Source organism: Carettochelys insculpta, chromosome 1, assembly GCF_033958435.1.
Source record: "Carettochelys insculpta isolate YL-2023 chromosome 1, ASM3395843v1, whole genome shotgun sequence".
In the NCBI taxonomy this organism is placed as follows: Eukaryota; Metazoa; Chordata; order Testudines; family Carettochelyidae; genus Carettochelys; species Carettochelys insculpta.
This window is the reverse complement of record NC_134137.1, coordinates 162,887,717-162,899,911: the sequence shown is the minus strand read 5'-3', so window position 1 is coordinate 162,899,911 and position 12,195 is coordinate 162,887,717. Positions and strand designations below refer to the sequence as shown.

Here is a 12,195-nt window from a genome sequence, read left to right as displayed (position 1 = left end):
TGCAAAGTCAAACACTCAAAAGTGAGGAAATACCAGAATTAAAGTTGCGTATGCAATCTGAAGTTGGCCCTATGTGTGTAGGCATTAAGCATTATGATACTTTTTTTTAATTACATGAGAATGTAGTGCTGTGTAGGCTATGTCTCTCTCTCTCTCTCTCTCTCTCATGAGTTGCTACCTTGGCATGGTGAGAGGGCTTGTGAGTTCCATTGACCCAATGAGCTATGCCAGTGGGAGTTTAACTCCTGGCAGGGACACCCATGTTGGACAGGTCTGACAGTAGGGGCCAGACAAAGCTCAACTCAACCTGCTGCCTTGCAGGAAGGTACAAGAGTACCAAAGGCTGATGAAGACAACCAAAAATAGCCGATGGAAGGCAAGGGGAAACCACCATCGTATCATTCCCAAGCACATCATGAACCAAAACCACTTTCTATTTAACAAGAATGACCTAAAGGGCTGTTGCAAAACATCCTTGTCCGGTAGGGTATGTCACGTGCTTCAGGTGACACCAAAGCGTCATCAAGCATCTGTTAGCAAAGCAAAAACAAAATAAAAATACAACAATAACATCATAAATATTGATATTTAGAATGTGAGAACTATGCTGGCAAGTGGGAAATTGGAGAACATCAAGCAAGAAATGAAAAGACTAAAGGTAAATGTAATGGGACTCTGTGAAATGAGATGGAAGGGATCTGGAACTTTTACATCGGATGAGTACAAAGTAGTCTAGTCAGGTTGAGAGAAACATGAAAGGGGGGTGGGAATCCTCAGAGGCCAAGAAGAACAAGTTTTCTCCCTCCTCCTTACAACATCCTTTTAGATACCTGAAAAACGCTATCATGTCGCCCCTCAATCTTCTCTTTTCCAAACTAAACAAGCCCAATTCTTTCAGCCTTTCTTCAAAGGTCACATTCTCTAGACCTTTAATCATTCTTGTTGCTCTTTTCTGGACCCTCTCTAATTTCTCCGCATCTTTCTTGAACTGCGGTTCCCAGAACTGGACACAATACTCCAGCTGAGGCCTAAGCAGTGCAGAATAGAATGGAAGAATGACTTCTCATGTCTTGTTCCCAACACACGTGTTAATGCATCCCAGAATCATGTTTGCTTTTTTTGCAACAGCATCACACTGTTGACAAATATTTAGCTTGTGGTCCACTATAACCCCTAGGTCCCTTTCTGATGTAGTCATTCCTATACGGTCTCTCCCCATTCTGTATGTAAGGAGAACTGGTTAAATGAACAGTGTAACATAATTGAACAGCAACATGGAAGTAATACAAAAGAGATGCATACGCAAATCCAGGAGGTAACAGGAAGGAAAACATGTTCATCATCTGGCTGTCTGAAGTTGAAGGATGGTAGTATAATAATGGAAAAGAGTAAAATTTTGGAAAGGTGGTCAGAATACATTTCAGAACTCTATGATGATGAGAGAGTGGAGAGTTGAGTCCCTCTAAGAATGCAGATGGCCCACCTATACTCAAGGAAGAAGTAAGAAAACTTTGAAACGCATGAAAAGAGGAAAAGCGCCTGGTCCGGACAAACTCATGAGTGAGATGTTTGAAGCCTTAGAAGATTTTGGCATTGACACAATTATGAAACTCTTAAATGGTATTTACAGTACAGGGCACATCCCAGAAGACTTATCAAGATCTGTTTTTATTGCTTTGCTGAAGAAACCATGTGCAACTGAATGTGAACACCATAAGACAATCAGTCCCATGAGTCAGATGACCAAAATTCTTTTGGAGATTATTATGACCTGGATTTGAAATCAAATGCAGTCTGAAATCTCTGATGAACAATGTGAATTTGTGCAAGACAGAGGTACTGGTAACGCAATCTACATTTTAAGGTCATTACTTGAAAGAGCACTGGAAGCTCAAAAGGACGTATATTTGTGCTTCATCAACTATGAGAAAGCATTTGACAGAGTAAAACATGAAGAAAAGATTAAACTGTTGGAAGAACTGGCTATAGATGGGAAGGATTTGAGAATAATTAAAAACATCTACTGGGAACAGACAGCAACTATCAGGGTCAGAAAAAAATCTTAGTAGATTTGTGAAGATAAAGCAAGGACTGACACAAGGTTGTGTTCTCTCACCTGATCTCTTTAACTTGTACAGTGAAAGAATAATGTGCAAAATAGAATAGAATGTCTGCCAGGATTAAGCATTGGAGGATATAACATCAACAACCTGAGGTATGCAGATGATACTGTTTTAATAGCAGAAAGTGAAAAAAATCTTCAGGAACTGGTTAATGTTGTCAAAAAAGAAAGCGAGCTAAAGGAATTTAAGCTGAAAATCTCGAAGACGGAAGTAATGGTTATTACGAAGACAAAGGTACTGCCAACATCTGAGGTACTAGCAAATGGAACAGTTCTTCATCAAGTGACTAAATTCAAGTACTTAGGATCCTATATCACATCCAATGGTAGGTGTTTAACTGAAGTGAAATGCAGACTCGCTCAAGCGAAAGCAGCATTTCAGAAAATGAGAAGCATTCTCACAAATAGATCTTTATCACTGGAGATTAGGAAAAGAGTGCTGCAATGTTATGTAGAACCAGTCCTCATGTATGGATGCGAATCATGGACTATCAGTAAAGAAGTTGAGAAGTACGTTGAAGCCACAGAAATGTGTTTTTTAAGATGGATGTTGTGCCTCTCATGGATGACCAAAAGGACGAATGAGTCTGTCTTAAATGAAGCCAACAGCAAAAGAAAACTGTTAAATAGGATAAGAACAAGGCAGGCAAAATTTATAGGCCATAGAATTAGAAAGTCTGCACTCGAAAATTTAGTGACAACAGGAAAGTATAATGGAAAGCGAGGACGGGGTAGACAATGTGAGAAAATATTGGATAGTATCACTTCATGGTTGCATTGCCACAGAATTGTGGAGATGCTCCAGAGTACTCATAATAGACAGGGGTGGAGGGTCATGATTGCCTATGCTAATCAGCATGGCACGAATGAATGAATGAAGGAGGCTATGTCTACACTACAGCGATCCTTTGAAAGAAGTTCTTTCAGAAGAGATCTCCCCAAAAAAATAGAAAACATTATTGACAGATCTAATCCACACACAAAAAAGTGGATAGAAAAATCAATCTGATTTCGGTAGAGAACATCTCCACAGCCCCCACTCTTTTAAAAGAATGGGCTAGAAATCGAAAAATCTGGTGCCACAAGGACTGCTCTTTCAAAAGAAGGGCCCACAGGGTGTCTGCACAAACTTTCTTTTTTGAAAGGAGATGCTCTTCCTCATCTGAGAGCAGAAGAGGGCTTCAGAGTCATGTTCTTTCAATTTCGGATCAAAAGTGCACATTTTGGCTATGTCTACTCTTGTATTCCCCTTTGGAAAGAGGAATGAAAATGAGGGAAATTGAAAATGCAAATGAGGCACTGATTTACATATCCCCTGCTTCATTTGCATAATCTCTTCTCAGGTGAGATTCTTTTGAGAGAAAAAAACAGTGTAGACAGGGCTCTTTCAAAAATAAACCCCCTCTTCGAAAGAACCCTTCTTCCTATTTTGTTTCAGGAAGAACGGTTCCTTCGAAAATGGAGTTTATTTTTGAAAGAGCCCCGTCAACACTGCTTTTTTCCTTTTGAAAGAATCTCTTCCAAAAAGGGATTATGCAAATGAAACATGAGATATGCAAATAAGTGTATCATTTGCATTTTCAATTCCCCTCATATGCGTTGCTCTTTCGAAAGAGGAATTCAAGTGTAGACATAGCTTTTGTGTGTAGATGCTCCGCGTGTTCTTTCAAAAAAGGGACAGATTTTCCAAAAGAGCTTGCTAGTGTAGATGCAGGCTTAGTGAATACAATGGGTACAGTGCTTAGTGAACAGCTTTTCATGTTTTGTTCTATCTTCCTTCTTCAGTGGGTGACCCCGTGTCTGATTTATTGTAAACATCTCAAACCATGATTAGCATAGAATATTAATTCCTGCAGATGCAGTGCTGCTGCACAAGGAAAGCTGTTCAGCTTCCCATCGGTGTGCTTAACTATAGGGAACTCGATGCAGTTTCCTGGATGAGGAAAGACTTCTAATTCAGCTACTGCCATTTAGCATGATACTTATGTCTTCAAATGGGAGATGGAGTATCTTTTAGTAATTCTCCATTTGGGATGTGAACCGGTTCAAACTTAATTCATATAAAATTTCACAATTATATTATGTGATTTTTATCAGTAAGGAAGCATCTTAGACAAATTGATATGACAAGCAAGACGTTAACAGTAACTATAAATTTTGAGAGGAATAGCAAAGATGTACAGTGTATTGTAAAAATGAAAACTACAAAGGCAGACATATATACAAAAGTAAGAGATACAAGACAGCAAAAAAAGCACAAACTAGTTTGACTAAAGAGTTAAAATCCACATATTTTTCCTCTGCAGGTGACAGAAAAAAAACAAGAGTTAGAGAAATGCTTGAAATTGTCCCGGAAGCTACGAAAGGAAATGAATGCTCTGACAGAGTGGCTGGCAGTGACAGATGCAGAGTTGACAAAGAGATCTTCGGTGGAAGGAATGCCTACTAATTTAGATGCTGAAGTTGCCTGGAGCAAGGTAATAATATACAGCAGTGCATATATACATATGTTTTGCTTATTTAGCTTTCTTTACTATGCACGGAACAGTGACAGAAATCTGGAAACTTGATTAGCTGAAAATTGTGAACAACGTTATATCATCATGATAGCATTGTGGCTATGAAAGGCTTTAAGTATCATGTTATTGCACATCTAAGTAATATATTAAATATGCTGGACAGCAGTCATATTTTAGTGAGGTGCATTATTCTCACACTACAGGAGTTTGACTTTAGGGTGATTTAAATTGATCAGTTTAATCAGTAATATAATTTAACATAAATAATATCAATTTCTAGTTAACAAAACTTGTGTAGGGTGAAAGGAACTTTTAATAAACATTAATCAGATTTGAAACTTGAAACTTACATCTACTCCAGAGTTCAAATACTACTTGGATATATATGTCACATATTTATACAGCTTGAATATCTCTAATGCAGAACTTTCTTGTCCAGCAACATCTGTAATCCAGCATGATTTTACTTAGCCAGATAACCACTTATCACGGGTTTGGCCAAGTTGCCCACCATCCAGTAAAATTTGTTTACAGCCACCAGTCTTGGCTCTCAGTGTTATGTTTTGTTATCCATCTGTAATTTACCCCAAAATATTTTCTAAAAGCCCAGTAAACAGTGGAAGTGTTGATAATGCTCTTAAACTATCTTGACCTCCTCTGGTTTGGCAGACTCTCTTATTTGGCCCCAGTGAGGCCCTGACAGTGCTGAGCTAGAAAGGTTCAACCCATATTTTCTCATGCATGGAATCCCCCTGAAATTCCATTACCTGTGAAACTTATTGGAACTATCAATATTGTTTTACTCATTTGTATTTTCAGTCTCCTAACATAAGACACTGCCATTATTTTTTAAAGTTAAATTCTTGCAACTTTAATGATGCACTTTCATTTAATACAGTATTTTTCACTATACTTTGACATGGTCAAAGACATTGCAGATAGCGATTTCACTAAGCGAAGAGAAACATCAAAAATAACACAACATGTATGCCTACTAAAATGCATTTGATGGTGAAAATAAATAACATAACATAACAAATCCTTCAAATAAGATAAATCTTGTCTGAAGATAGTTCTCCAATCTTACTGATCAAGGCCAAACTGAATTACTTGAATTTCTAATGCTGTCTCACCATCCCAGGTAAAAGGACTGAAACATATGAGCACAAATATTATTTTATATATTTTCAACCACTCTACGTCTCCACAGTGTTTATGTTGTTGTTGCTGCTGGGCTTTTGCTCCAAATTCTCTTGTTTCTCCTTTTTATTTGTGGCTCTCAAACCTTTTCCTCTTCAAATAATTTTGTCTCTGTTCTAGTTTCCTTTTCTCACTTGTGGCTGTCCATGAATTACTTTTCCTCATAAAGTAATTCTATCACTGACACTAGGGCTATTCATGTAGGCTATGGTTAAACTAATAAGTTTTGTAGACAAAACGTGTGGGGCATCTACACACAAAGGCTACGTCTACACATGAAGCCTACATCAAAGTAGCCTATTTCGATGTGGTGACATCGAAATAGGCTATTTCGATGAATAGCGTCTACACGTCCTCCAGGGCCGGCAACGTCGATGTTCAACTTCGACGTTGCGCAGCCCAACATTGAAATAGGCGCAGCGAGGGACCGTCTACACGACCAAGTAGCACACATCGAAATAGGGATCCAGGCACAGCTGCAGACAGGGTCACCGGGCGGACTAGCGCTTCCGGGGCAACAGCTAGCCGCTCCCTTAAAGGGCCCCTCCCAGACACACTCAGCCTGCACAGCACGCGGTCTGAGGAGCCATAGGCACACAGACCCCGGGCGCCGCAGTCATGGACCCCCAGCAGCAGCAGCAGCAGCAGCAGCTAGAGGTCCACCCAGCCCTCCCGGCAGGAGCAGGGCTTGCCCTGCTCCGTGCCATGCGGGAGGCAGCTGAGCACCTCCTTGCCCCAGAGGAGGAGCTGCCCCCAGGGCAGCAGGGCTCAACCCCTACCCCTGCAGCACCCCGCCCCCCCCCGCCTCACACGCCGGCAGCTGTGGAGCTACCCCACCAGCACCGACTGGTGGAAGCGGCTGGTGCTTGAGGAGTGGGACGACGACTGCTGGCTCAGGAACTTCAGGATGAGCCGGCAGACATTTCTGGAGCTGTGCCAGTGGCTCACCCCCACACTCAGGCACCAGGACACCACCATGCAGTGTGCCCTCCCTGTGGAGAAACGGGTCGGCATCGCTGTCTGGAAGCTGGCCACTCCAGACAGCTACCGATCCATGGACCAGCAGTTTGGTGTCGGCAAGGCCACCGTCGGGGCTGTCTTCATGGAGGTAAGAGAACCCACGGGGGGAGGGCAGGGCAGGGGGGCTAGGGCAGGGCAGGGCAGGGCAGGGCAGGGCCACGCACACCCTGCTCACCCCTCATTGGTGCTGTCCCATGTGCTTTCTCTGCAGGTTGTGTGTGCCATCAACGCCATGCTCCTGCACAGGCTCGTGAAGCTGGGGGACCCGGATGCCACCATCGCCGCCTTTGCCACCCTGGGCTTCCCCAACTGCTTCGGGGCTCTGGATGGGACTCACATCCCCATCTGCACCCCGCATCACAGTGGAGGACGATACCTGAATCGAAAGGGCTACCATTCTGTCGTCCTCCAGGCCTTGGTGGACAGCCGGGGACGTTTCCAGGACATTTATGTGGGCTGGCCTGGCAGCACCCACGCCACCCGGGTTTTCCGGAACTTGGGCCTGTGCCGCCGGCTGGAGGAGGGGACCTACATCCCCCAACGGGAGATCCCTCTGGGGGACACCACCATGCCCTTCTGCGTCATCGCAGATGCGGCCTACCCCCTCCGGCCGTGGCTCATGCACCCCTACACGGGCCATCTCTCCGCTAGCCAGGAGCGCTTCAACGAGCGCCTGAACCACGTGCGCCAGGTGGTGGAGCGCTCATTTGGCCGCCTGAAGGGACGCTGGAGATGTCTCCTGACCCGCCTGGATGCAGGCCCCAACAACATCCCCCAGATTGTGGGTGCCTGCTGCGCCCTGCACAATTTGGTCGAGAGCAAGGGGGAGACCTTTTTCCAGGGCTGGGCTGCGGAGACTGGCAGGGCACACGTCCAGCCACCTGCTGCCCCCAGTCGGCAGGTGGACCCTGAGGGGACCCGGGTCCGGGAGGCCCTGCGGGCCCACTTTGATGAACAGGCCGTGGGGTGAACTCTGCCCAGGCCCCCTACTGCCCGCCCCTTCCTCCCCCACACTCCTGCCCCAACGCCTACACCATGGAGCATCCCACCGCACCCCCCTCCCACTTGTCCTGGACAAATGACAGCATGCACTTGTGGCTGAACGTAAACTTTTTTTTTCTTTCCGAACCTTTTTTTTTTAACTGTAAATAAATATTTGAACCACAAACCAAAAACTATGTACAAACGTTGAACAAAAGCAATATGTACAAAAATAAAACAATACAAAGAAACAACTGTCCGCAATAATAAAAAGAAAACCAGGGAGGATAAAGGGGAGAACTATTTACATGGGGGGGACGGGGCAAACTGGGGGCCGAAAACAACAGGGTCCAACTATATACAAGGGGGGGGCCACGTCCCGGGCCCCTCGCCCCTATAGCCCGGCTCCGGGCATTGGCGGCCGGGAGCCCTGCCGCGGTCGCAGCCTGGTCCGTGGCTGGGTGGGAGTGGGCTGGACTGGAAGGTACGGTGGCCGGCGAGTGTCAGGTGGCTCCAGGGGTCCCTCGGCGCTCCGGCCCTCGCCGGTGGGTGGCGGGGCGACGGCGGATGGGACGGCGACGGGCAGAGCAGCTGGTGGTGGGGCTGCAGGAGCAGGCAGGGCGGGTGATGTTGCGGCCGGTGCGGCATGGGGGGCCAGGTAGTCCACCAAGCGGTTAAATGTTTCCATGTAGGCCCCCCATGCCTCCTGGCAACAGGCCAGCGCCCGCTCCTGCAGCTGGAGGTGCTGCTCCGCAACCTCGAGCTGCTGATGGTGGATGGCCAGCAGCTGGGGGTCCGTCGCCGTCGGCGGTTGGTGGCGAAGGGTCCGCCGTCTAGCCCGCCATGGGGCCGGTCGGTCCTCGGCCGAGGGGCTGCCCTGGAGCGATGGTCCCGGAGGGCTCTCCGGGATGACTGACGCCTCGCCGGCGCTCTCTTCCGGTCCTTCTGATGGTGCAGGTGCAGGACACAGGAGAGGAGTGGGGGAAGAAGAATGGAGACAGGCGTTAGTGTGGGCCCTGAGCCGTGGCCTTTGTCCCCCCAGCCCTGTGCTGCAGGTTCCCCATCCCCGTCCCTGGGAGATGCTGCTGTGATGGATGGGGTTCAGGGGTCCCCCTGCCCTGCACCCCGTCCCCTGGTGGGAGCGACTCTCACTTCACCCCGCAGGGTCTGACAGCAGGAGAGGTTTGTTAGGCCACAGATGCCCAGTTTCTCCCAGGAGTGACAGCACCAGCTGTCGGAAGAGACAGTCCTTCCAACCCATCCTGGGGAGAAGACCCCAAGGGGTGCCTCTCGGGGATGCAGCTTTCCCCCTCCTCAGGCTGGCTGCCTTCCAGCTCTCCCTTCCCCTAGCCTCTACCTGTAGGCCCCGCCCTCGCCCCCCCAAGTCCAAGCCAGCTCGGCTCCTCCCTCCTGTTTGTTCAGGGCAGAGGTGTCACCTGCCAGCTGTAGCCCCAGGATCCTCCTTTGCCCCTGGGAGCTCCTCGGCTCTGGTGGCTCATATGTAGCCTGAGTCTCCCTTTGGCACTCCCCCCCCTCCATCACATGCTGCTGCTGCGGGGTGTCCCACCCCCTCCGCCCGGGGGCCCCTCGAGGTTCCGCTCCCCCCTGGCCCGGGGATGGGGCATGGCACTGTCATGCGGGGTGGCGGGGGGCAGGGTCTGATGGATGCAGTGCTGTGAGGGCCATGGCCCTGGTGTCTTTGGGGCCATGGCCATGTGAGCATGTGGGGGGCCCTGGACACATATCTCTTACCCCCGCCTCTCAAGCCCAGGGGTGTCCACCAGAGGGGGGGACCTACCAGTCAGTCCGCTCCCACGGTCCGGAGATCCCCGGGGGGCGGAGGCCCTGCTGCTGCTCCGGGATGGCAGGAGGAGGATCTGCAGCCCGGATTCTGCGGAGGAGGAGCCCCCCTCCTCCTCCTCCTCCTGCCGCGATGTCCCGGGGGTGGCCTCCGGGGGGGGCCCCCGGGGTGCGGGGCTTGCCTCCGGGGCGGAGTCCGTCTGCAGGGCCTGCTGGGACTCGTCGGCCGAGGTGTCAAGGGTGGCTGGAGGGGAGGAGGTGTGCCGGGAGCCCAGGATGTCCCTGAGCTCTCTGTAAAAGGGGCAAGTGACGGGGGCGGCCCCAGATCGGCTGGCCGCATCCCGGGCCCGGGAGTAACCCTGCCGCAGCTCCTTGACCTTACTCCTGACGTGGTCAGGAGTGCGGGCAGGGTGGCCCCGGGCAGCCAGGCCGTCGGCCAGCCGAGCGAACACATCCGCGTTCCGCCTCTTGCTCCCCATTACCTGGAGCACCTCCTCCTCACTCCAGAGCCCCAGCAGGTCCCGCAGCTCGGCCTCCGTCCAGGAGGGGCCCCGCTGCCGCTTGCCAGCCTGGCTGCCCTGGCTCCTCTTGGGGGGGGGTCCCCTGGGGGCGCTGGGGGGGCTGCCGGCCAGCCATCGCAGCTGTGTGGGGCTGAGGGTGGTGCAGGCTGGCCACGTGTGCAGGCTGCAGCCTGCACGTTCCCTCAGCTTCCTGCAGAGGAAGGGAGGGGGAGGGGGAGGGGACCTTTAAGGGGCCGCTCCACACGGCCACCAGTGAGCTGAGGGGCTGGAGAGAGCGTCTCTCAACCCCCCAGCTGATGGCCGCCATGGAGGATCCGGCAATTTCGACATTGTGGGACGCGGATCGTCTACACGGTCCCTACTTCGACGTTGAACGTCGAAGTAGGGCGCTATTCCGATCCCCTCATGAGGTTAGCGACTTCGACGTCTCGCCGCCTAACGTTGAAGTTAACTTCGAAATAGCGCCCGACGCGTGTAGCCGCGATGGGCGCTATTTCAAAGTTAGTGCCGCTACTTCGAAGTAGCGTGCACGTGTAGACACAGCTAAAATGTGTTTTGTTGACAGAAACTGTTGACAAAAAGCTGTGTAGACACTAGGGGGCGCTTTTGTCGACAGAGCAGATCAAAAGATCAAGCTGTTTTTATGTGTAGATACAATCTGTCAACAGAAGTTTTGTTGGAACAGCGCTTCTGACAGTAACTTCTGTAGACAGATCTCTGTAGTGTAGTTGTAGCTGTAATAAAATAAAAAAATAAAAGGATTTGCAATAGGAACGGACATTAAAACCCTAGCTCAAACAATATTAAGGGGGCATATAAAAACACAGACCGCTTTTCACAAAATTGCAATAAACTACTTGTATGTCTAACAACCATGTATTTTACACTGTTTAATTGTTTTTTGGTTTTGTTTTGTTTTTTACTTTTACACAGTGACTAGAATTACATTGTGGTTACACTAAAGTTAAAATGTAATTTTACAGCAATAATGCATGATATTAACCTGTCGTTTTAGGATATTGTACTGGGTATACATGTAAGAAAAGTGTGATTATCTGTAATTACAGTGAAATGTATGTGATGACCTGATTTTTTTTCTTTTTTTGAAAAATTAATCTCCTAGGCTATGTTTACACTAGCCTCCTTTTTCGGCATGGTAATCAGCCTGAGCAGAGAATACTAAAGACGTGCTGAGGTGAATATGCAGCACCTCATTAGGCTAATTCTCCCTGTGGCAACTTGGAAGTTGCAAATTTCGAAGCACCTGCATGCTGTGTAGCTGGGGGCACTTCGAAGTACCTGCGCAACTTGGAAGAGCCCTTAGTCCCCAAAATTTTGAGGAGTAAGGGCAGTTCCAAGTTGTGTGGGTACTTTGAAGTGCCAGCGGCTACACGGCATGCCAGTGCTTCAAATTTTGCAACTTTGAAGTTGCCGTGGGGAGAATTAGCCTAATGAGGTGCTGCATATTCATCACAGCATGTCATTAGTATTCTCCCCTCAGGCTGCTTACCACGGCCCCCTTCGATGAAGTGGGCTAGTGTAGACACAGGCCTTGTGTCAAAGACCTAGCTGCCTCACTAATCAAGTGGGTAGGAAAAAGGTTTGCCTCTGTTTGTAAATGTTTAAATGGTTGTAAATGCTTTGAAAGCTTTTCTTCCCAGCATCCTAGAATAATTATTTACTTTTAAAATGTATGAGCACGTCTACATGGCCATTTAGCACAGCACTGCTGCCACAGTGCTATGCTAATGACAAGTCACGAAATTGCAAATGAAGGACCATTTGCAAACTCGTGTGGCTAATTAGCATAGCTGCGTGAGATTTTACTGTTTTCTGGGGTCGTGCCAGCAGTACAGAGGCCATGTGGACATGCCTTTGCCAGCTAAGCTCCCCTCTATTGCCAGCCCCTTATGCCTGAATTTTTTTATGCCTGTGCTAAATGGCTGTGTAGATGTGGCCATACATTTTAAAAGTAAGTAATTATTTTAGGATGGTGAGAAAAAAAGCTGTCAAAGTATTTACAGCCATTTAA

At 48.3% G+C, this 12,195-nt stretch overlaps 1 protein-coding gene across 11 annotated transcripts in view; it reads left to right on the top strand.

Moving 5' to 3' along the window:
- DMD (dystrophin) overlaps positions 1-12,195 on the top strand; it is a 2,199,436-nt gene that overhangs the window by 1,020,236 nt on the left and 1,167,005 nt on the right. For all 11 annotated transcript variants that reach the window (XM_074994601.1, XM_074994607.1, XM_074994584.1 and 8 more), the window contains one exon: positions 4,429-4,599. In XM_074994601.1, coding sequence (XP_074850702.1) covers positions 4,429-4,599 — 171 coding nt within the window. The remainder of the gene's footprint in view (positions 1-4,428; positions 4,600-12,195) is intronic.